At 38.9% G+C, this 26,879-nt stretch overlaps 1 protein-coding gene across 1 annotated transcript in view; it reads right to left on the bottom strand.

Annotated features, from left to right (window-relative positions):
• Positions 1-26,879, bottom strand: part of PCCA (propionyl-CoA carboxylase subunit alpha) — a 294,043-nt gene that overhangs the window by 181,936 nt on the left and 85,228 nt on the right. The window contains exons 8-11 of the mRNA XM_063337025.1: positions 22,427-22,463; positions 16,470-16,548; positions 4,825-4,927; positions 324-418 (exon numbers count right to left, since the gene is read on the bottom strand). Of these exons, the coding sequence (XP_063193095.1) occupies positions 324-418; positions 4,825-4,927; positions 16,470-16,548; positions 22,427-22,463 (314 nt within the window). The remainder of the gene's footprint in view (positions 1-323; positions 419-4,824; positions 4,928-16,469; positions 16,549-22,426; positions 22,464-26,879) is intronic.

The raw sequence follows: 26,879 nt of genomic DNA, 5'->3' as shown, positions 1-26,879 counted from the left end.
AGGAAAAATATGTCAGATATTAAGAAAGCCATCTCATATACTACATATTTGATTGGTAAGATCCATATCCATACAGAAGATCATGAAAAAAATTAACACCACATTTTATTCTTAGAGAAAGACATCATGAAGCAAGATCAGAACACCCTCAAGTACAACATCAAAATTGCATTACAGTCAATGACTGTAACTTAGAAGCTACAAAGAAAATAAATGTTTAATAAAATAAAATTTGCTTGCATTTGTATAATAAATAAAATTAGCAGCTTCCCAAAAGTGCTTTCCGTAACTATGAAGCTCCATCAAGAGTTCAGTATACATACCTTGGTGCTTCCTCCACAACTTTTTGGTTTCTCCTTTGAATGGAGCACTCTCTTTCATTCAACCACAAGGCATTACCATGTTTATCTGCCAAAACCTGAAAAAACGACATGCTACCATTAACAAACAGATGTATGAATATGGCCTTTGGACATTATACTAGTACATAGCGTTCAGTTGAATTTAAAAAAAATATTTTTTTCCAACCTAGAAATAAAGGTTGGGGAAAAAATGCTAGTGTAGAAAATTAATTGTGTATGACATACTAATTGAATGCTCCTTCAAATTCTGAACCGCATTATTTTAAAGTCTCTCGATACAGAATCTATACATCACAAAAAAACCACTCACTTCAAAATTGTGACAAGCTCCCAAAAGCTCAGAAATCAGAAACCAAAAGACCAAAATAAGATTGAAACTACTTTTTCAAGCGTTTAAAACTGTACTACGCAACGAAATTATTCAAAAGCATATCGTTAAGTAATATCTTGTGTCAATGAAGGAGAGAAAAAACTCAAAGAATGCCAAGTTTTGTTCCTGAATTACACACAAAAGGTCTCGGAAACAATGGCTAATTGGAGCTTTCTTAGCAGGCAAACCACAGCACACCATCTTTAATGAAGAAAAAGATCTTTAGAAACTTTGCAATCTTTTATTAAGGAGAATAAAATTTGCTACTTCCTCAGTACTTTCAATGGAAATTAAAGCAGTAGTTTCAAGGAGTTTCTTAAAAACCAGGTGTCAACTACAGTTCTTGGCTGCAGCTTCAGTTCACGGAAGAGTTAAACATATAGTCAAGTACCTAGATCCAACTACCGAAATTACACATTAGAAAAAATACAAGTTTGGCATAACAAAACTCAGTTGATTCTGCAACTTCAAACTTGAAGGAAAAGTAGGAAAAGGAACTCTATCCCTTTATGAAATTGACTGTACGGTGCAGCCATTTCCAATAGCAGGATACTGGATTTGAGGATTCAAGTAGACTTCTTCCAATCTTATGATGTTATACTCTACGCTTATTCTTGGAACAATTTCTTTCATTGCAGACCACACCTGCTCCCTTTCTTCCTTATAAAATTTTCCCTCTAATCCCTTTTTTTCCATCTATCTTCCAGCTATGATGTGCAGGAACCTGTGCCAATATTCATGCTTCATTCTTCCAATAGTGCAGTTCTACACTGAAAATCAACAAGATAGTCTCCTTTTTTTATCTTCCTCAAACTGCGGGAACTCAACTATATCTACTCACATTTGTGACAAGGAATCTGTATTATTTATTATTCCTTTTAGCACCGCAGAGCGAGTATGGCACTAAGCAAGATGAACTCCTGCATCGATGACACCAACGTTTGCTGATGCGTGAATAATCCGGGTGGATGTGACTGAAAACGAGGCACCGAGCTCATGAAGACAACTCGCCTGCGCTGTGCAGCACCAGATCCAGAGCGCTCCGCACCCAGTCGGATCAGATGTATCTGCTCCTCTGAAATTCTGCTGTGCTCCCATAAATTTACAGAGCTTTCTATGGAAAAAAAAAATAAATCCCCTTCGAAGAGTTCTACAAGATCATGACTTTGTGAGTTCCTAAACTACAACGTGTCCCAGAACCCTCTTCCCTGCCCAGGGGGAAGTTTGGCAGCGGCAGCACCAGGGTACTCCAGCCAACTGCCAGATTCTATAACAAGTGCCACAGTACAAAGCAAAATAAAAAGAACCACCAAAACCAAACAACCACCTAGCAGTGCCTAAAGCAACTTCCTAACCAAGTCTTAACTCCTCCAATCCAGAACTAAACACCACAGAGCTCTACAGAATCTCATTTGGGAGGAGAAGATATATATATTTTTTTTGTTCTTTAATACTAAAAACAGTACCTCTACAGCATAGCATGGTACTCAGATGGAAAAAATCACTGTCCTGCAAGTAGAACGACTGTGAGCACTTCTGTTTCATTGCCACAAAGCCTACATCATTCCACAGAATTCAGCCTCACCAAAACAAAGCAACCAAAAAGCTTCTCTCTCTCTCTCTCTCTCTGTTTTCTGAAGGGGAGAATAAAACATTTTTCAAGCCAACTGATAAATACTTTCTGTCCCTTCAGGACATTTCTTGTATCCTACTTAATTTCTGCAACCTATAATAAACAAACATTTTTCCATTATCAGCTAATATGGCTCAAAAAGAGACATGCAAGAACATTCACTATAAAAACGTAATTATAAACAGAATAAGCCAAACAATGTCTGGTGTTAGGCATTTACTTTCATTTTGGGTCCGGTGTTTTCATTATCAGAAACTAAAGATATTTCACAAAACAATTATATTTTAGAACGCATCTACAGAATGTTGAAATCATCATCTCTGAGATGATGAGGGATTCCAGTACACTTCTCACTAAAAATGCATGTCACAGCTACAGCTTTTTTCCTAAATATTCCTAAAGAAAACATCCTGGTTTGTGGCACTAGATGATTACAACATTATTACGTGCGATGCGCATCGATATACCAAAATAATTAAATATAGTGTATTGCAATCTCTCCTACATGATGAAGCTAAATTCTATTTCTGGTTGTAGGACTACTATTAAGGCGAGTAATAGACATTCCATGTACTCTAAACTCAGGTCCTTTATATCAGATATTTCAGGAGATCAAGACTTCTAATCAGTTCAAGCATAAAGTCTATTTGGACTCTATTTTCCTGTTAATTGTTTTAGTCTTTTCTCATGTTTTACAAAGTGATTGTTTTATACGTAGACACAGGAAATCTCTTATTTAACAATTTTAGGTACCAATGCTTTGGAGCTATATGAGAATGTTAAAAAAAGTTTTATTTAAAAGTTACTGCTAAATTAATAAATATTTGGCATCTGGTCTCCAATTGTTTGTATATTTAGCAGTTTGAAAATTAACCAAGGCCAACATCCTAAAGCTGATTAGAACATGAAGTTAAAATTGTATGCTATGATATTGTTAAAAGGTACCATCAAAGCGCTTGTCTAAAGAAAACAACATTCATTGCACACTTAGAAATAAAACTATAAATTATTAATGGCAAAGCTATTTTGTTTAATCTAGATGAAATTATTCAGCTGCTCTTAAATACAGTACTGCCTAATTTTTTTTGAGGTAACCTTTTTTAAACCTAAAGGAATCAAGACAATGTAAAGTCTGGCCCCAACTCATGAAAATATGGAGGAATCAATCTCATCTAACTTTAGTCATCAAAGAGTCAGTAGGAAGCTGCTGAAGCTTCCAAATCTGCAAGCACGGAAAGGACTAGACAGTTATGGGGTACTGATTTGCATACCAAAAAAAAAATAAAAAAGACATAGGCAGCCAAAAATTATTAGCCATGGCAAGAGAATACAGGAAGATACTCTAACAACCTGACCTCTTTTGTAACCCAAGATCAACGCTGAAACTAAGTGTTCACTATATACCTTATTGTGGCCCTTCAAAAAAAAAAGTAAGTAGTAATAGGTTGGGGTTTAAATCTCATTTTTACAAACTGTTTCTTCATTTCACATATGCAGTAAGTTAGCCTGTGCACAGACAAGTTTTATACGGAAATCTAAAATAAATAAAAACATAGGAAGTATCAGGTTCAAGTGGGCACATATCCGGCAGAGTAAAAAATGTTAAATATTTCTCTCTTACAAGTCATTCTGCACTATCAAATTTATTGTTGTTGGTTCATTCAGTTATTGAGCTACTGTCAAAATACTTCAGGCTCTCACTGTAGAGAGCTTGTGTTTTGGACAAAAATTAAATTTCTGTTGAAGAAACTGACACACTCCATATAGATTTCTTGTCAGGAAAGATTATTCCAAGGCTATTGACAAACCCAATTTAGTTGCCTACATAAGATCAAACACATCACAAATTTTAAAGTCATATCTTTGTTAAAGAGTCTGCCTTGAAACAAAGAAAACTTGTTTTGCATTAGCACATCTGGCTTAACAGTAGACCCAATATATAAACAGCCACAACCCAGTAGTTAAGGATAATACACCTGATTTTGAACCACAAACTGCCTCAAATGGGACACAAATCCTCCTGAGTTCCCAAGGAGCATTAGATACTTCAGAACACAATCCAAAATACTGACAAAACCACCGAGAGCTTGCAAGACAAGTGTTAAGCACAGCAGTGCTTGAACTCCTACATCCTCTGCCGTGCTCAAGCTCTGCAGTAAGGATCCAGAGTTCAAGCTCCAGCCCTCAGGACAGATGCCTACAACCTTTTATTTTTTTAATTTTTTTTTTCCTAATGAATTGAGCATGGTTCGTTGTCTTCCTGCTAAAGAAAGGCTGGAGAATAAAAACAGGAAGGCTGTATTGTGCATGATAGCCATGTAGTTTGAGCAATGGCCCAAGACACAGGAAAACACAAGACTCTAGGCCTTTTTTAGTGGAGCGTTTGAAACGTTTTGAACTTTGATTAGTTTAGGAGTTCAAGTCTCAGTAACTAAATAAATAATGTTAATAATACAAACCTGGATTTCTATGTGACGAGGGTTATCAATGAACTTTTCTATCAGTAAGCGATCATCACCAAAACTTGAAGCGGCTTCTTGAGATGAAAACCTAAAACCTTCCCTTAAATAACGAAAACAAAAAGAATAATCTGTAGATAAAAAGTTGTCAAGTTCTGAAGTATACAAGGAGAAGGAACACTTATTCATTCCAGTCATCTGGCGGCTTTCATTGACACACACATCCAAAACCAAAATTTTACTGTTTGTGTTTGATTCTTCAGTAAGTATCAGTTTTTCTTTCTTTTCTTATAAAGACAAAAAAAATTACATTTTAAAGCACACAGAATTTCAGAGCATTTAAAAAGTCTGGGCATTTACAACATTTGTATGAATTTTCTTTGCTGGCATTTTCTTCTGCAAAAGTAATAAACTAATCAAGTTTTAAAAACCATTAATTACAAAGTACTTGTTATACACATAAGGCAAAGCTCACCACAATTTAAGGTACACAGCCCTCAATACTCAAGAATGGCAGAGGTTAGTTGCACAATAATTAGATGAAAGAACTGCAGATATAATATCGCAGACCCTGTAAATTCAATCACTGAACACACAACCTGAAAATCCAAAACTTTATTTTATAGAGCATACCAGCTGCACTACTAGTTTTTCCCTGTATTAAAGTGTAACTGTTACACTGCACATTCCATATACTTCCCTCTGTTTTCTCTTTTATGTATGTAATTACTCAAACAAGTAAAGATTGTAAGATACTATATTTATTGACTTTATTTTTCATGGCAGAAAGATTACTCCTGTGGGGCATAACTGCTGGCAAACGACTTCATGTACAGCTTTCTCAGGGTGAAACATACCATAACGCAGGGACCCAAATGCTCCACAGAAGTTTTCTACAGGCTTAGTAGTCCCATTTATGTCGACACATATGGAAAGTTTGGGATAGATTTCTGTAGGATTGTCTACTGAAATGCAGCAGCCCTGATATTTGTGCCCCAAATAAGAACTATGGCACAACTAAGTTAAAGTTTCCACGCTTTCTATCTCTTGAACATAGTTCAATTCCACAAACAAAACCCGGATAATAGAAACATGAGATAGGTAAATCTACAATATAGAGATGCATATGTTTGAAGGTATTTCTTCACCTTCTTTCAAGATTGCGGAATAACGTATACTATAATTTTGAGAGATTATATTCAATGTACAATCTTTCCTTAAGTAATTAATATTTACCTCCAATATATTGAATCACTTAATAAAGAGAAAAAGGGACATCAAAATTTGTGATTCTGTATGCTACCTGATCTGTCCAAAAAACCAAAGTGAGGTAACAAAGAGACATACATGGTGTTAGAGCTTACTGAAACTGATTTAGAGCTATTTTAACTCCTATATCAAAGGCTCTGTTTCCTTTTGTAAACATTCTATCAGACAGTTTTATGCACAATTGACTATTTTTCCTTCATTGAAGTATGTGCTAATTAGAAATCTAAACTGCAGTACTTGTTAAAAAGAAGTCAGGTGCCCAATTATCTAATCCATACATCTGCAAATCTTTTTTTAAATTATATGTAACAGGAATGACTATCTCAGTCAGGTATTCTGACCTTGTTTGTATCTTACAAATGTGTGTAGTTGCATTTGCTTAGTGATAAAAATTACCATAAACACACTTCACCTTCCTTAAAGAGACTGTACTAACGAAATGGAGATGGATCTGGGTCTCTTTGTGAATATTTAAAATTTAAAAAAAAAAACCAACACACAACTGTTTAGGCTAGAAGAGAATTTGCATTTGAAGTGTGATCCTTCCACTGAGTAGCAGTCCTACAGAGCCTCACTGCAAGGCAGATGCTCCCCATGCAGCACAACTGCACTGATGCAGTGCCCTGGTTTGACATATGCGCGACCAAGTCCAAAACTCTCCTGCCCACACTAACCCCAGAAGAGAAGCACAGAGGAACTGGGGAGAGGGAAACCGGAGCTTACTGCCCCTGTCTGGGCCCAGACACAGTTTACCATACAAGCAATATCCTATCTGCAGCCTAATTAAGCCCTGATGTTTGACAATACACAATCATTCAGGCTGATGTGCCTCATCCTATACCAAGATCATCACTGACACCTCTACACTGTGACTCAAAGTAAAGAGGCGCTCTGGTCAGAGGAATCCTGAGCAGGGGCTCTGTGCAAACCCACACTCCAAACACTGACCACATAGTAACATGACCATCTTCACAGTCTTCCAGTGCCAGCCACCCGCACTCGACCGAGGGGCAGGGAACAGGAAGGATGGGCTGTTCTTTAGACACTGCTGGGTGCTGCACACTACAGGGACACCAGCTGAGCGGGTATGCAAGGAGCACAGCAAACAGCAGCAAGAGGGGCTTTGTCAGGAGATACTTTTGGTAGTTTCTCATAAGGAGTTGGTGGTCAAGGCGGTTTTGGCAGCAGGGAAGGGGGTGGAGGGGGCATTTTGGATGCCAGTTATTTATTTTTTTATTCAGGCAAGATTTTCTGTTAAGATTTTTTTCTTACATTCTCAGTAACTTTCAGCAGCAGTTTTCTTTTTTCCCCTATATGCAGATTTGCTGCTTTTCAGTGCTTTCATTAACTTCTGCTGGCTGTTTTCCAACGCATAGATTGATAGACTGGCTCAGGAGGGGAGGCCATATAGCAGCCTTACAGTAATTAAAGGGGGCCTATAGGAGAGATGGGGAGAGACTCTTTATCACGGAGTATAGCTACAGAACAAGGGATAATGGTTTTAAACTGAAAGAGGGGAAATTTAGATTAGATATTAGGAAGAAGTTCTTTACGGTGAGGCACTGGAACAGGTTGCCCAGAGAGGTGGTGGAAGCCCCATCCCTGGAAGTGTTCAAGGCCAGGCTAGACCAGGGAGCAACCTGGTCTAGTGGGAGGTGTCCCTGCCCATAGCAGGGGGGCTGGATCTAGATGATCTTTAAGGCCTCTTCCAACCCAAACCATTCTGTGATTCTATGATGAAAAGCAGCCCATAGCTGCCCACCCCAAAGATGATTCACACCCAACAGTATGGCCCCATGCAGTACACATGGTGACTCCACAGCCTCAGCTGCAGGAGTACCCATCATACCTCAGATGCCTTGACCCAAGTTGGGCTTGGAGCAGGGTGGCTGAAAGGCCACCACAGCCCATGCCTAGGGCAGGCAGGGAACACCACTGCCTCTCCTGAGGGACAGGGTGGGTCACACTGGTAGCAGCTGCAAACTAGTCAAAGCCTAGAGTCATTAAAGGAAAAAAAATCAAGAGAAGTCCACCTCAAGCAGCTGTACATAAAGGTACGAGGCCAAACAGGAGCTGGAGCCTGCATGCAGACACAGAACTGCAACATCCTTAGAATAACTGACAGGGTGGGACAGGTCACACAACTGCAGTGCTGCAATGAGTGGACTACCCAGTCTTTAAGACAGGCAACAGAATACGCTTGCCCTTTTTATCAAAGGGTAGGTTAAATATGTGGATCTCTTCTTGGGAAAGGGCAAGTGCTGGAAGGTCTGGTCAAGGAAGAGGCCAGTAAGGGTAATATTGCAGTGCACGCCTGCTCAAGTTGACGAAGTAGAACAATTCTTCTTTAAGCAACTCAAAGTCTCCAAGATCTTGAGTATTTGTGTGGGTTTGTTTTGGGTGTTTTGGGCTGTGGGTTGTTTGGGAGAGGGAGAAGCAGCAGTTTTTGTTTGTCAGTTATTTGGAGAGTTTGGGGGGGGGGGGGTGGGGGTGGGTTGTTTGTTTGGGAGGCAAGGGTCTGTTGTTTTGGGTTTTTTTGAACTGGAAACTAACCTCCCTGACATCTGTTGGAAAAGCAACATAGAAGACCACAAGCAAGCTGGGAGGTTTCTGACGAATGTTGGGGACAATTTCTCAACACAGACATTAGATGGGCTGAAGAAGAGGAATTATCAGTAGCAGAAGATGATTGAATCAAGGATCTCTTGAGAAATCAATCCATACAAATCAGTAAGACCAGGTGGGATGCTAATAGAGGTAGCTTATGTCATTGTGAGGCTGCTCTGTCATCTCTGAAAGGCTTCGGAGGTCAAAAGAGATTCCTGATGACTGGAGGAAGACAAACACTGCACCCATCTTTGAGAAAAGCATGAAAGAACCAGGAGAACTACAAGCTGGTCAGTCTCACTTTAATTCTGGGAAAGGGTCATGGAGCAAGATAGCCTGAAAGCTATTTCTAAACACATAAGACAGTGACTGAGAACAAACTGAATTTACCAACAGTATCATGCTTGACCAATCTACTTGTGTTTTCTGACTATACTTATGAATTACAGGAGAACAGCAAATATCACCCCTCAGCTTTAGCAAGACCTTAAGATTGTCTCCCAGAGCATCACTGTTTCCAAGGTAGAACGTTACAGTCTACATAGGTGCACAACTAGATGGGTGAAAGAACTGGCTGGATCATTGGGCTCAAAGTCAGTAGTTCATCCTCTACCTGGAATCCAATAGAAGGGAATTTCCTCATGAATCTATTATTCCGGAACCAGTTTAATCTCCTTATCATTGACCTGGAATGCACCACCACCAGTCTGTGGACCATGCTAAAACAGGGTCATCAGTATATTCAAGGGCAAGGCTGCATTTCAGAGAGACCTAGACAGTCTGAAGGAATGAGCTCAAAAGCATCTTATGAGTTCCCACAAGAACAAATGCAGAGTCCTCTACCTAGAGCAGCCTAACCCCACTGCAACACACAGTCTGTGGAACTGACTGGCTGCTTAAGATGCCCTGGAGGTCCTGGTGGGTAACAGGCTATGATGCAAGTGAGCAGTGCACTCTGTCAGTAATAAAGGCTAACTGGATAGTGAGCTGTATCAACTGCAGCACCGCTAGTAGACCAACAGTGCCAACTATTAGTCCTTTTTTTTTTTTTTAAACTTTACTCAGCACCTGTTAGACCACATTTGAAATACACTCTCCAGTTTCACACACTCCTAGTACTCAAAGTCGTTGATACGCTCAAGATGGTCAGGGTTCACCAGATCTGCCACAGTCAACCAGGCTTGTTGAACCTGAAAGACGAGGTTTTAGTGGACATCTAATAGAAGCCTTCCAGTACTTAAAGACCATTTTCCCAAGACAATGAAGCCAAGTTCTTCATTGCAGTATACAGCAGAAAAATGAGACAGTAGTCACAAAATGCAGTGGGGAGTTTCCAACTGGATGCAAAATAAAAAATGACCAGAAAGAACGGAGAAATGGGGCAGGCTGTTTAGAGAGGTTGGGTCTTGCATTGATATTCCACAACTGGGAAGAGCTCTAAGCAACCAGCTTCAAACTCAGTGCTGATACTATTCCGAGGACAAAGCTGGATGAGATGATGCCCCTTAGGTCCCTTCAAACATGAAGGATTCTATAAGAGGAAGAACAGGATGTCTTTAAAGGTTCCCCTCGCTCCCTACTTTTATTCACACTGAAGTAGAAGTCGTACAAAAGTATTTATTGATCTTGCCACAAGCTTTCTTGTGGTTGTCTGAAGTAAGATAGCCAATGCCAACTTTCTACCTCCAGCTCTAAAATCAGCATTGCTGCTTTAATTAAGACAACTACTTTCTTTGGAGGCAGCCAGACACTAATAAAAAACTGCAGTTGTCATGTAATATTTCAGTTTCCAATATCAGGAAACAGTAAAAGAAAATAGTCTTTTCTTGTCATGGCCAGAATTAGAAAGGCCATCTAGCTAAAAACAGATGTTTGATAACCATTAGTACAGTAGAATCCCTCTAAAACCATGACTGGCAGGTTAAATAACCAATAAATACTCAAATGTTGTTTGATTTTACACACAAAGCCAATACACATTGCTTCAGCTTGACTCCTATTTAAAAAAAAACAAAACAACTAAAATGATCTAGTCACAGCATTTGACATGTTTACACATGTAGCTGGCATGGAAATCTGTGTTTAAAAAAAACAGTTTGTAGGAAACACTGTTCTTCACTCATCCACTTGACTCCTTCCCCTTACCTGAACACTTCCACAGCACACATATGTACCATATAACCACAGAAGAGAAGTTATAAGGGTTCTTGGAATTTGAGAGCAGATGTTTGACTTAAATTCTTTCTTGGTGCTTATACCAGTTTTATAAACTTAAGTAGCAGAACAATTTCTATTTTCCTGTTATTATAAGCTAAAAGGCAAAAATCTTTCTCTAAATATCTGTTGCTGGAAGCTGGCTTGTTGGAACTTTCAAAACAGATACTCACCAAGCATGCAAGATTTCAGTATTGAGGAAAAGTTACAGAATTTGAGATATTGGGGGTGGGAGGATTAGCAGAAAGCCTCCAAGTTTCTCAAAAGGGAATTGTTAGAAGATATATTGGACACAAAAGGAAGACCAGAGAAGTTGTGGGCCCACTGCTGAATGAAACAAGAGCCATGTTGATGGAGGATGCGGAGAGCGCAGAGTTACTGAATGCCTTCTTTGCTTTGGTCTTTACTGCTTGGCCCAGCCCTCAGGAGTCCCAGGCACTGGGGGAAGTAATGGGGAAAGAAGACGACTTCCCTTGGGTTGAGGAGGATCAAGTGAGGGATCAATTAGATATTCACAAGTCCATGGGCCCCGATGGGATGCACCCGAGAGTGCTGAGGGAGCTGGTGGAAGTCATTGCTGGGCTGCTCTCCATCATCTTTGAAACGTCCTGGAGAACAGATGAGGTGTCTGAGGACTGGAGGAAAGCCAATATCACTCCAGTCTTCAAAAAAGGTAAGAAGGAGGAGCCGGGGAACTACAGGCCAGTCAGCCTCACCTCCATCCCTGGAAAGATGATGGAACAGCTCGTTCTGGGCATCATCTCAAGGCATGTGGAGGAAAGGAAAGCTATCAGAAGTACTCAACATGGATTCACCAAGGGGAAATCATGTCTGACTAATCTGATAGCCTTCTATGATGGCATGACTGGATGGATAGATGAGGGGAGGGCAGTAGATGTGGTCTACCTCGACTTAAGCAAGGTGTTTGACACAATCTCCCACAGCATCCTCATAGGGAAGCTTAGGAAGAGTGGGCTAGATGAATGGACAGTAAGGTGGACAGATAACTGGTTGAAAGACAGAGCTCAGAGGGTTGTGATCAGGGGCACAGAGTCTAGTTGGAGGTCAGTGACGAGTGGTGTTCCCCAGGGGTCAGTACTGGGTCCAGTCCTCTTCAGTATATTCATCAATGACCTGGATGAGGGGATAGAGTGCACCCTCAGCAAGTTTGCTGATGACACAAAGCTGGGGGGGGGGGTGGCTGACGCACCGGAAGGCTGTGCCGCCATACAGAGAGACCTGGACAGGCTGGAGATCTGGGCAGAGAGGAACCTTACGAAATTCAACCAGGGCAAGTGTAGGGTGCTGCACCTGGGGAGGAATAACCCCATGCACCAGGACAGGTTGGGGGCTGACCTGCTGGAGAGCAGCTCAGCTGAAAGAAACCTGGGAGTCCTGGTGGACAACAGGATGACCATGAGCCAGCAATGTGCCCTTGTGGCCAAGAAGGCCAATGGCATCCTGGGATGCATCAAAAAGACTGTGGCCAGCAGGTCAAGGGAGGTCATCCTCCCCCTCTACTCTGCCTTGGTGAGGCCGCACCTGGAGTACTGTGTCCAGTTCTGGGCTCCCCGGTTCAAGAGGGACAGGGAACTGCTGGAGAGGGTGCAGCAGAGAGCTACCAAGATGATTAGGGAACTGGAACGCCTCTCTGATGAAGAAAGGCTGAGGGATTTGGGTCTCTCCAGTCTGGAAAAAAGACGGCTGAGGGGGGATCTTATCAACACTTATAAATACTTAAAGGGTGGGTGTCAGGAGGATGGAGCCAGGCTCTTTTCAGTGGTGCCCGGGGACAGGACAAGAGGTTAACAGGCACAAACTTGAGCATAGGAGGTTCCACCTAAGCATGAGGAGGAACTTCTTTACTTTGAGGGTGGCAGAGCACTGGAACAGGCTGCCCAGAGAGGTGGTGGAGTCTCCATCTCTGGAGACATTCAAAATCCGCCTGGATGCATTCCTGTGCAACCTGTTCTAGGTGACCCTGCTCTGGCAGGGGCATTGGACTAGATGATTTTCAGAGGTCCCTTCCAACCCTATGATTCTATGATAATTCAGTACAAATTTCCAACGTAGAGGTTGTGTTTGCATCCGAAACTACAACCTAGAGAAACTAATTTTTATCTGCAAATCCATGGAGTTTAAAACGAGGGCCAGTAGCTTCTGTATGACAACCTCCAATACTGAACCTACAAGCTAGTAAGCATCTTTGTGTGCAAAGATCCATCACAATCTCTGGCAGAAAATTTAAATGTGTTCTTTGGAGAGGATAGGGTCCTCAAATGAACTCCTTTTCAGAGCTGCCAGCAGATCATTTGAAGCCATGAACCCTAAAGACTTAGTTACAGGTACAGTTGTTACAAGCATACTGAAAGCAAGAGCACCTTCTGTTTCTCCACAAAGAGGGAATGATACAGAAAATTTCTAGATATTCAAACGCCTGACCTAGTCATGTTTTTTGTACTTCATAATGAACTTCACGTTGCCTATATTTGGAAAGCACTCTCAGATCAGGATCTCCAGGATGCAAGCAGAGGCTCTTCACATACCAGACCAGAGCTGGGATATCTACACTAAAACAGAAGTACTTTTAGATACATACAGCAGCAGAACTTTCTCAGACTGCGAAGAAACTACTAACCTGAATTCAACGTAAACTGCTCTTCAGAAAACTGCACATCATTTTCAATATAATTTCAAGTGGGTATCTATTATGTGAAGAAAGGGCATCCTAAATTCAACTTATCCAAACCAAGACAACTGACTAGGGATTACATTAGAGTGAAGATGGGGTTATTTTAATTTCAGATGAGGGTTTAGTGGTTTGAACTATACACAAAATTCCACACTGAAACTTGACCGAAATTAAAAAAAAAAAAAAAAAAAACAAAAACGAATAATAGAAGTGAGAGTTAGGAGGGCTCCATATCCGAAGAAATACAACAGCAGCCCTACTCAGATAAAGAGAAGGGGGCAACATGACTGCCATCCACAGTCCCATGAAGAGGTATTTCAAGAAAAAAAAAAAATCTAATTCTAACAGCAGTAAAACTATTCTAGTATTTCTCTTCAGAAATACTAGCTGAAAGTTATAGAAATCTTAGCTGTAGCTGGAATAATATCATAACACTTAAGAATTTAACAAAATGTTCATCAGCGGGGATAGTTAAGAGATGTGAAGCATGACAAACCAGTGAGTTACCACAGTGAATAGTTCTGTAACAGCAGGAGTTAAGTGATTCACATAGGTTTTTTCCATTTCCAGTGGCTATTTCCTTGTCAGAACATTTAAGCTTTCTTTCAATATTATGTGTAGCCAGCTGAGATAAGAAAAATTTTCAACTCTCCTGAAAATCCAAAAATATCTTTCAAACAAAATTAGTTTATATAAGACTTTTTTTCCACCCAAATAGCATTTGGAATTCATCCCACATGGCAAAGCCAAAGCAAGTTTACAAATCAAAATAGTATCAACAATTCTCCACATTCATCTTGCATCTATGAATCCTGAAATACAAGGGGCCATTCAGACACTGGGTTCTCAGAGCCTGCCAATAGATGAAAATTAGTTTATTTTTAGGATTACATGGATTTGGATGCAGCAAGACAATACATGAGGTCAACAACTTTTCATGAGATATTAAGACTATCAGACACATTGTTTTGTCAGTAACAAGTTGAGTCACCTGCAAAACACTCAGTCTGATGTCCTTCAGACACAAAAAAAGGAACAATCTTAGTTCCATAAGGCAATTAATGGACAAGTACAACAAATCTTTTACAACCTCACAGGTATTTCTTCAAGACAGATTATAAGAGAAACTCAAATGCTCTATTTCATACGTAAATGCAAAGTAAATCTGTTTCTATCTTCAGTTCTCTTAATCTCACTTTTATCTTCCTGCCAACTTAATTTTGCCTTCATTGCTGCTTACTTGTAAACGTTACAATAAGCATTTCTCCTCAATAGTAACTAGTGTTACTCAATCTAGGTGTTCTTTCTTTTAGCACTTTTTAGATATTACTCTATAAAATTACATGGTAAAGACAGGGCTTGCATAACTAACCAAAAGGATAAGAGCACCACTGGCAAAAGAGGAGCCGAATGGTATTTCAAAGGCTTTCCACAAACAAGGCAAGCATCTCAAACAAATATCACTGGGTCAAAGTAATATCACTAAATTTTGAATGCAAATGTACAAAAAAGAACATCTCTCACTGGCTTCTGTTGATACCAATCAGCTCTATCAGATGACTTCCTAAACAATAACCACAAGTTTTCTCCAAAACAAATTAGCAATCATTGTTTTAGATCCAGTTTTCTATTTTTAAACAGTTACTTTAATCAAGCTCCTTTGCTCCTTTCTGAGCAAAACAAGAAATTAATGCATTCCTTTCAAGTCCAACAAATGCAATTTCTGCCTGAACGAGATCAAGGCACTAATTCTGGATTCTAAAGCAGTGGGAACAAAGTATCCTTGTAAGAAAGAAGGTTATTCTAGATCTTCGTTCTAATGCACAAAACCTTATTTTCCCATTTAGATTTAAATATAAATGGGCCAGAGGTAGCATGGTACAAAAAACATCACCTCATGTTTTCTTGAAATCTAAAATATAACTGCTAGCCATTCATTGTTCTTTTTTTCAGTTTTTAGGTTTTGACAAACAAGAAATGTAATGGAGAACACAAAAATATGAAAGGGAAACCTTGCAAGTCACTAAATCAGACTAATAAAAATTTGAGTTGTATTTTGAGTTGATTCCAGCATGTGCTGCTCTCTCCATGTGGAAAGGAAAACATTTAAAAGGCCGTCTAATTTTGGATCAAATAGGCTTTTTGTTACAAGTCTGAAAAAAATCACAAAGCACATTTTTCTGTAATATCCATGGCACATGGGCTTGAAACCAGGCTCCTCACCACCAGAATACCCATAGAGAATGGATTGTAAAACTTATCAAAACAATAACAAAGCATCTTGAAGTGTTCGGGATTCAGGCAATCATTAAGAGACATGAAAATGTCTGTGTGTAAACATTGTTTCAAACAGGCAAAAGCACAATAGTTTGCTCAGAAATATTTTAAACACAGAAGTATGCAATTTATTAGAGCACATTCTGGAAACACCGTATGTGTTTCCACACATAAATATTCAGTCTCATCAACTTTAACAGAACTAATGTCACACATTAATGTTTGAGAATCAGGGCCAATAAGTATTCTACCTAACACACAGACAATTAATACATCAGCATTCTGAAAGGCATACAGCAAAATGTTATTTACAGTCTATCATTGGACTAAAGGCAGTTGTGTTTTGTTTTTTTTTCCCCTCAAATTAATGGACTATGTTTTGTAAGGTTTATACAAAAAACAATTTTAAATAGGCACATGCAAACTCCCAAAGTATACCACTCACTATACGAAAGGGAGAAAGCCAAATACTATCCAATTTCTCCGTTTAACATTTCATATCTGCTCAACTGTCAGCTCTCGGTGGCTTAATGGGACTTTAGTAACTGCAGCATTCATCAAGGCAAGCTTTTGGACAGCATCTCACCTGGTCTCTTCATCATCCCAAGCGATTCTCATGCCTTTCCCACCACCACCTGCTGAGGCCTTGATCATGACAGGGTAGCCTAACAGCGGGGAACAATTAGACAGAAGTTCAAACTTTGTTCAGTTGGTCAGAGGAACATGACAACTGACCACATGTCCAATAATGCGAGTAGACAATAACTTCGTTTATTAAAACACTTTGTTTGGAAGGAGAGGAGAGGAGAAATTTTTCTTTTCAAGACTTAGCTGTCAGTGCAGTGATTTCTGAAGCCAAGAAAGGTTGTCTTCTTCATTTCATTTGTACCAAAAAAAGCACTGAATGAATTAATCCCAAGTAACAAAGTGATTTATGAATAAAGGCATTTGACCTTTTTAAGCTCACGTTTCTTTAGGAACTGAATTTTGTTCCTTTGTTACTGCTGAAATAAGCTATAGCTGTGATAAATTTGTTAAAGAGATTACTGGCAAAATAAGCATCAGATCTTCATAAAGTATTAGTCAAGAGATTCAGTAAGCCAACCTGTATCTTACCAACACTTCTGGCGCAGTACATTTTAAATAACAGAGCACCTCAAAAGAGCTCGGCTGCTCAGATATTATGTAATAATAAGTATCAGAGAAAACAGATTATTATACTTTTATTTTACGATAAAAAAGGATTTTCCCCAAATTATATAATAAGAAAAAAAAATGAGCAGCACAACTCTGACACCATTTTGCATAGGTAATAATTTTGACTCTCAGACCAAGATACCTTAATATGGGTATGAGTCAGGACCTTAGTTTTCAGAAACTAGAGAAGTACAGTAACAAAGTATGTGGCTTACAAGCAGATTTAGTAATGATTGTTTATTTTGTAGCACAACATTTTAATTCAAAGCAACTTCTTAAAACAATTTCATATTCATATCAGTAAACTTCACCTTTCTCCTACATGAATGTACAAAAATTTGAAAATTAAGGATCCGATCAGGAAGTTTTTGACATTTCTAGTATAGCAGAAAATTCTTCAAGCCTTTGGTCTCCAGTATGTTTAATGACAATCATAACAGTAAGCCAAATATCAGATCAGCTGCTGTTTTCTAGCGAGACAAGTCCATCAGCCCTTACAAATTGAAGATACGTTCTGTAAAAGGCTTTGATCCAGGGACAGAAAAGGACATTTGAATATGGTCCCCAATAGAAACGGTCAAGTCTGCTATCATATGTGTAACTAATGTTTACAGTTTCTTTCTGGAATGTAAATCTAACTCTTGCTCTGCCAAGTGACAGTGATACAGTACACCCACCTCCTTCCCAAAGTAATTTGACTGAAAGGAGGTTCAGAAGATAATTAAAACCAGCAAGATCTGGAAAACCTTTTGCTTAAAAAGACTAAAGTGGACACACAAAAAAAGGCATGATACAAGCATAAGAAACAGAGCAGCATTTTTTGGAAGGCAAGAAAGCAGCAACAGTACAAGAGAACATTAAATTAACAAAGAATCAGTAAAAAACAATAGAATAGTTTCCAACATAACATGTTATTAGACTGTGGAAGCCCATGCTATGGGGCATGCATGTGGCTGAAAGCTGCAGAAAGGTAGTAGGTAAGCATATGTAGAGCACAAATCAAGTTCCTCTAGGCAGGGATGACCAAAAGGCTATAAATCTTCATGCTTTAGAGTCTGAAGTAATCTCTAGTTACCAGGTATAAGGGCAAGACGAAACAGAGCCATGCAAATAAGCTTGCTAGAGTGTCTCTTACATTTTCCTATGAAATATCGGATGCTGCCCACAGAGGGATATGGGATAAGTCACAGAGTAACAATGGGTTTGATCCAGAACTATACTAAGTATTTTCAAGGCCTCTACAGTCCCAGAGGTAAAAGGGCACGCACAAGACTCTAGATTGCACATAGCGAACAGTGAAGTTCAACTCATTTTCACGAAATGCAGTCTATGCAATATCTACACAAGTGCAGTTTATCTATGCTGTAGCTGCTTTTCCAAATCCTTGGCAACTGCCAGGCTCCCAGACGAGTCACTGGCTATCCTGAGATAAAGCAAAACCCACATCCTGTATGATTTTCACACAAGAAATGAGATCTAACCGGGTAAGACTAGTGAACTTACACCTCTGGCAACACTATCACCAGCTGGAGACTCTCTCCAACTCAAGAGGCTGCAAGTCTGAAATTCCAAAATAAGCATTGTTTTAAGCCTTATTATGGCAAACTCACTATGGCAGTTCCCAGCACCTAATCTATTTTATTCAGTGTTATACATACTCAAAAAAAATCATCATCAATTATGCTAACAATCTCAGTCCAACAATCTGAGTCTCTTGAATGGCTTGCTGATTTTAATTCTGTAAGCAGACTCTAGCCCTAATTCACTGTTCTTTCGTTTCAACGGCAAAATGGGCATGCTGGCAGTGAGCCTTGGCGAGTCTTTATATGCTACGGAAATAAAAGTTCATATATTACAACTTACATGGTTAAACTATCAGACAGGATACATGGATTACTGGTATCACTCACCAAGCATACAAAACTTTGCTTCCCCCCCCTCCCCCTTTCAAGTATACTGATTACATGTTGACCACACTTGTATGCAAAGCAGTTAAAGATTCCAGAGAGCCACAATGTAATTTAAAAAAAAATAAATCAAAGTAAGGCCTGTTTTGAGAGGATACATACAGCTTTTTAGGTTGGGAAGGAAAAAGTCTTCGCAACAGACCTCTACAAGTTAGGATGGCATCTCTGAAAATAAGGGGAGTTGAACTTTTGCTCAAATATGCCTTTTCATGCTACTTGCTCTCTGGGGCAATGAACTAAGCTAAAGAGCAGTTCTGTGGCCAATACCAAAGACTGATGCATGCTCAGACAAGGAAGGCTTTGTAGAATCTAAGTTCTGCATACATACTGAGTACAGGATGCGTTACTCGCCATCCTCCTAACCACTTTTGCACTATTCAGCGGCAATCAAAAGAGGCACGCAAACAATTTCTAATAGCGTTTACAGGGACTCACGACAACAGCAAAGAGTCTCACAAAGCAGGCATATTTTTAGTAGGTGTTAGGTTTTCAACCCTTTCCTCAAATTAGACACCAATTTACATGAAATTAAAACTGCATGTAAGAATAAAGACTACTCTTGTTCCATAGTTTTAGAGTCTCTGAACACATCTGAAGGTTGGGTCTAAAAAGATCTTAAAAGGCAGGAAGGTAAAAAGCTGTCAAATTTCAGGTAATCATCAGGTAAACTTTTGCTGTTAAATAGGTACTATTAAGTTAGGACTGCTTTGTTTCCAGGGTGATTACTATTCTGAGAATCCAAATGGTAAAAGGAGTAAACAAACTTCTGGTGTCCCACAGTTGTTAATTCCCACTTTTTGCCAGCACAGTTTTAGACGGCATTTGACCATTTTTATGAAGTTGCAGGCAGTAGACTACAGAATGCATTGTGCAAAACCAGTTTACGCAATATTGCATGTGGTAATACCAGATTGTTTTCAATATCCATTATTGAAAAGCTAGTACTAATGAAAACCATGTCAAATGAAACATGACAAAAACATGGTTTTCACCTCTTCAGTTTCGCATAGTCTTTCATTTAGTTTAACTGCCTGCACTTCATAGTTGTTTAGTTCTTTCAAACAAACTGAAAAGAGAAACTTTCTGGAGTTTTACTGATGCTTCGGAAGTCAAAAAGCCAGCAGTTCTTAACGTACAGCTTACAAACAGCCTTAAAAGTAGCATGGGAAGAGAGACAATGCGATTAAGCACTACAGAAACGATCCCAAGAGAAGAACAGCCCACAGAGACAAATAGAGAAGATGGACTATAGAAAGGAGCCCATACAGCAATTTGTGCCTGAACTTCTTCCAGTTCCTGATGTAGCCTAATATCTCTGTCACATTCTCTCTTGACAGCTTGGGAGAGCACAACTCACATGAGGGGCAAAAGGCAGGTTTTACTCCCATACTTACAAAAGTTGTATCCATAATAGTCACTGAAACAGGTAAAGGCAGCGTCCCAACCCTCAAGTGCCATGCTCTGCTACTACTGGATCTTTGGCCAGAGCATAGCAGGGAAAAGCAGAAAAAAAACCACGCAGGCAGCAAGAGAACATTACACAATGTTTTAGAGTTTTAAATGCCTACACACGATGATTTTTTTTTTTTCATATAATTACTTAAGCATTCTTGGAAGACTGAGGCTCTGGATAAGTGAAATTGAAAATAACCTGAAAGTATTCCATTGCATATCAAGTGCCTTACATAAAAGGACAAATGCATTATATACATAAGAGACTTTAATTTCATCCTATTTAAAATCATTTGAAATTACAAATCATTGGGGTTTATTCTAATCAGTGGTCATGATTAGAAAGAAGCTTAACCAAACTGACCAACTGGTTGAAACATGGGTGGGGAAAATGCTAGAAAGGGCATTTTGCTTTCAATACATGGCATCATAGTACAAACCTTTTTTGTATCACAATGGTTTAAGAATTTGCCATCTAGATAAAGCACCACCCAGCTGTCTCTAATTGACTTTAATATCTACAGATTTAAGATTGCTTTAATATAATGACCTCCAAAGCACTACTGATATCAAAGATGGGAACCAGTCAACAGAACACCAGAAGAACCGAGAAGAAAATTGAGCACAAATACATTTTAAAGGGTATTTAGGAAGCCACTGAACGCCTTCCAGCTTACATTAATCAAAACTGCTTTAAAAATACTTGCAGAAAATATTTTAAAAACAAGAGTAAGAAAGACTACTGATATGAACCTGAGCTAAAGTAAAGCCATGATACTATGTATGACTTTAAGGACTAAAACCAATTTTATTTACAGTTCTGAATGTTCCAATTTGGTTGATAACCTCTTCCTTTTGTTTCTGCTCCCATGACAGTGATCAGTAATCACTTGATTTCCCAACAGGGACATAAAGGCTGACTTCAATTGCGTGCACCTCAAAGCCAGCCAAGCCTACACTGAGGGGTGTCAGGGCAGTTAACCAGTGCACGGTAACAACTCCAACTTAAACTCAAAGTGGAAAGGGGTTACACTGATGGAAAGTCACCTGTAGCAGTGCAAGTCCCAATTTCTGTTTGGCACATAAGGCACAACCATAGCTCCTGACACAGGTGAGATGTATTTGTAGCTAAAATCAGTAAGAGAAGCTTCAAATGTAGATAAATCCTTTGAATCATGTACCTGTGATTAACCTAAATAGCTTCTCATGGCTACTGTCTCAAAATGAAAAGGCAGAAAAAAAACAAGAAAAAATCTCTTATTGCGTTAGATTCTTCTTCTAGAAAGCATTTAAGAACATGTGTAATTTCAAGCATATGGTTAAATATTTTCCCTAATATTAAGCTTTAGTAAATAAAAGCCAAAACTCATTAAACACATATTACACTTAACCTTCATCAAAATGAGTCCCAGACAGTTTGCTGGTTGCTCTTTTCACCATTTTGTAAGATATTCAGAAGCTGAATAGTGACTTTATTCCAGAAAGCACAGAAGAAAGGCTGGTGGTCTGGATGATATTCAAGCTAATTGCAGTCCACACAGTGATGAAGAATGAAGATTATAACATCACTGGTGTCAGCCTCCATATAAAGAGAAGTGTGCCGCACATAATTTCTGACTATGACATGCTATTGCAGATATACTTTGAAATAACTCCTTTAGTGACCTACTCATTACTGCATGTTACATGCATTCCACAAATCATAGCTGCACTTGTTCTGTAAAGGCCAGTTTGTAAAGCTAAAGTGTGATGATTTAAGAGACAGGGCATTAATGCCTAGATTCTTCCAGCCCTATAGGCAACAGGGAACTTAAAAACTATTAAAACATTATTTGTTCTATAGGGATTACTTATTACACATTCAATTTAGTCAACCATGTCTGCTGAGAGGCACACAAATCCCACCATAGCTAATTTAAGAACTTACCAATTTCCCTTGCAATTCTGACAGCTTCATCTGCATCCTGTAAAAGCAGGAAATGAGACCCAACGTTAATCCCATCAGCCATTGCACTATGTCCTGAGGGCAGTCATATATTGCACTACTGTCTCCTCTGATTCATTTAATGTTTGATTTTACAACCTTCTGACCCTTTTCAGCCAGAGGAATGTAAAATTAATACCATAAGTGGAATGTAAATTCTACCTCATCATTAGTACGCTGAGAAACTCAAAGCAACGAGGAATCAGCTGACAGGAAACACAACCAGGATCACAAAATGATTTTCTGCAGTTGTAGGAATTTAATGCTAGAATTTAGAAGTTTACAATCAATAATGGACCGTAAATCAGATCGTTAAAGTTTGTCCCCTGCCAGCTTGTTTCTGTCCTCACAGCTTTTTCTTGTATTTTCCTGGTTGCTGTCAGTAGGGGGAGTTGATTCTCTATTGTTTGGGAGTGATTCAGGTCCAGAAAACTTGCAGAACTTCTTTAAAGACGATTTTATTTTTTGTCTACTGAAGAAAGAACACAAGCATTTCACTTTGGTAAGCTTTTCATTCTTAAGACAGAATAAACGTTAAGTGCATCATTTTAAACTGTATCTGATATAAGAAGATTCACATAATTGTTTCCATTTAAGAGTCCACACATTACAAATTAGCAAAATTCTTTTGTTGATGCCACCTATTGCTTCAGCTGGCTCATACTACTATGGCCCAGTACAGGAAAAAAAATACTAAGAAACCCAGCGAACAAAAAACAAAATATTTGAATTATTTTTTAATAACCAAACCTCTACTCATGCAGTAGTTAATTCTGGTTTCTTCTGCTGATAATAATATATTTCCATTATACAATACTTGAAAGAAAAAGGGTTAAATTACAGTGGCACAGGTTAAGTTTGAAAATTCCATCCAAATTTGCTAATATTTATACTATTCCATGACATGCATTAAAACATTTGTATGGAAGGCAGTAATGTCTGGAAACCACCAGCTGCTAAGTGTGTCTGAAACTATGGGGGCTGACTTATGAACATTAAAATGAAACCTGATATTTTTAAAGCTTTCAAGGCAATCCGTTTTAAAAGCACCCAGGTCAGAACTTAAAAAAAATACATAAGAAATGTTCATACCTGGTTCATTTATGTCCGATAATAAAACAAAATCCTCTTTAAAAGTCTTCAGTACCTAGTAACAGCCCCATGAAGAATAAGGGGGCTGGCAGGGGAAGTTGTCAGAAAATTTAATTTCCTTTCATTAGCTAGTCTGCTCCACAAATCGGTGCTTGTTAAGTTCAAAGCAGTCCTGAAAGCAACATCAGTTTTAAGTCTTTTTACTCCAGTCACATCTGTTAATGAGATTTTTCCAAATAACAATTGTTTTTAAGTCAAGAGATAAATCTAGCAAAAAAACCTTCGCCCCCCCCCCCCCCCAAAAAAAAAAAAGTCAGTTTACTGTTTTATTACACCTTGCTGCTTTCCATGACCCTGCACCCTCCAAATTTTAGCTTAAAGGGATAAAATGCATGAAAAGGGTCATTTAAGAATGTTAGTGGTTTCCACACATTGAGTTTGAAGGTTCTTTGTTCCTGCCTGTGACAGTTATGCGAGAATACTTCCCCTTAATAGCCTCTCTGTCAGGAAGTGTTAAACCTGCCAAATGCAGACAATTAGAGCCTCTTGAACAAAATGCAGGAAGAGTGATGACTGATGAAGAGCCACGATTATAGTCGAGAAGGAAACTTTTACATTTCTTTTCTCTTGCAAATTCCCTCATATATTTGCAAAATAGAATTAAGGGCGGGGGGGGGGGGGGGGGGCGGGGAGGGGGGGAGCAAGCAGGGTAATTTTTTTTCACTTAGTTACCTGCAAACAAGTGGCTAACTGAGACACTGCAGCCCCCAGGAAGGCAAGCTGCAAATCATTATTGGGGAACTTTTCACTGCCACTGTATTTTTATACATGCATACAACAACTAAGTAATAAGCGGCATCGTATCAACAGCACTAATTGTCTCAGTTCTGGCTTGAATAAACTGAAGTCATCTGCCCAGCCCAGTTATTAATTCACACTATATTTCAACATCTGTTTCTTTTACAGTTCTAATATTAGAACGCAAGCTAAGATACAAAAAGAGTCAATGCATATTCAAATTCTTTAGCCTTCAAAGAGCATTTCTGAAATAGAAAACAAAAATAGGCTGTGCTTTAAAGATGAAAACTAATAAACAAAAGAAATCAATAAACAACTGACATATTTCAATATCTGGTAAGTCTTTTGATCTTTTTCCCTGAGAAAGTATGTTTTAGTATCATGCATTTCACTTGCAGATTACAAATAAAGCAGCAGTTTGAGTAGTCATAAAAAGTTAGTGCAGTTATTTTGGATTTTTAGTGAAAAGAACTTATAGGTAGACAACATTTGCCAGGGGGTGGGGGGTGGTGGGGCGCAAAAAATCTGAATCCTATGACACTGCATAACACACAAGTCCAAATGTACAAAATACACACCATCACATTGGTACTAATGGCATTTTGAATTATTTTTTAAAAGCAAAAGTCCTCAATGGTTTACTGCTGTTTCCTCCAAAAACACATTAGCTACACTACCATTTTCCCAAAATGAACTGGAGATTGTAAAGAAATATATAATTTTAGCACCACCTTTTATTGTACAAATAAAAACGTTCAAGTAACCGTACAAGTTTATAAAAATCATAAGAGTTATAAAACGATGTCATAGTGTTTTTACAAATGGCTGATTTCATTAAGTTAAAAAGACATAAAATACTCATTTAGCATAAGAATTTCCAACCTCCTAGTTTCATGTACGTGCCTCTCAGACGGGTACCAGCAGGTGGAGACAAAAAAGCAAAACTATCCTGATGTAGAGGAATGCCAGGATAAAGCTGTTCAAGAGACTCCTAGAGCTGTAAAACATTGTATTAATTATGAAGAACTACATTATAGTTTTCATGGCTGAGGGTGTTGGGCTTAGAAAACCCCCGGTTTATGTCTGGTCTCCAACAACCCCTCCAGCAATACAGTGATTGTTTAATACCAATGTCAATATCCCAATGCAATATCCCATACAGATACCTGAAACTTAAATACGGTAAATTCATAGCCTTGCTGAAAACCTTCAGTGTGACTACGGACATCAGTGAAACTAACTAGACACCAAGAGACATTAAACTTCTGGGTCTATATCCTGCTGAGTTCCACCAGCCATAAAAAACAAACTGACTGTACATGGCGAAACAATATAAAAGTCTTTCTTCCCTTGCCATTCTTTTGCCAGTTTTTCCACCATGACATCTCCTCATACTCATTACTCAGCCACCACTTTCTTCTTGTCACGTATTCCTCTTTACTTATTTACAGACAATACATCTTCTCAGCTCTAACTTTAGCATAGTCATTGCTCATGTGGGTTAACACCAATTCTTTGGATTAGGACTATTTACCACTCACTCTCTCCCAATCAGGTTTTTAGGAAACTATTTGTACTTACAGATTTTGAAGTTAACTACCTTTGAATGCTTTTGTTGGCTTTCTAGCTGACAGCACCGGACTCGGGTTCCTTACATGTGTAGACTGGGTAACGCTTGCCCCAGCCAACTGGGAAACTGAACCAGGGATAAGAAGAAAACTGCTCTTTGTCAAACTACCCTCTCCGCTTTCACTCCATCTCTTTCCCATTCTCAGTTTCATATATGCTACAGCATTTGCCTATATGAGAATAGTTAGCTGTGTCTGTTATACCAAGCATCCTCCTCGGTCCTTAGGTATACTGTTTGAAGGGCTTCTTTCTCTTAAATTTCTAGTTGCAACTCACTAGGAGTTTTTCTGCTTGCAGTTTCTCTAAGATTTTATTACAAAAGCTTAGCAACTCCAGTGTATACTATGTGTAAGTGCTAAGCAGCCTAAGAGGGGGAAAACACCCTTTATTCATGAAGGGCCTATGTTAAATAGCGCTGCAAATACAAGTGTCAGATAAAGATAACTCTTCAAGTGAGAAGATTTTCAGTGCAGACCTGAGTTGAATAACAAAGCACTAGAAGTTGTTACTCCACATTTGCTTTAACATCCACAAAGAATGTGTGACTTATCTTTCTTACCTTCTGACATTGTCAGAAGCATGAATGCAGTTTTCTTCCAGCGATTAGACTCCACTATAAAGATGAAACCATCTCTAATCAACTCAAGTATCAAGCAGACACTTAACTCCTTCCTAGGACCTTTAAAATTTATATTTCTCAAGACAAAGAGCCTTCCAAGATTTTTGAAAGTTTCACAACTCTGTGACCAAAACAGATCTCTCACAGAATGGCAGAAATCCTATACAGTCTCCAATTCTTTGTGTGTTGCTCTTCTGATTGTACCTGGTATCACACAGCTTCGCCCTTCCTATCTTAGTCTAAAGTGGCAAAATAGCA

This window comes from Chroicocephalus ridibundus, chromosome 1, assembly GCF_963924245.1.
Source record: "Chroicocephalus ridibundus chromosome 1, bChrRid1.1, whole genome shotgun sequence".
NCBI lineage: Eukaryota > Metazoa > Chordata > Aves > Charadriiformes > Laridae > Chroicocephalus > Chroicocephalus ridibundus.
Note: the sequence above shows the minus strand (reverse complement) of the source record. Positions and strands in the feature narration are given on the sequence as shown.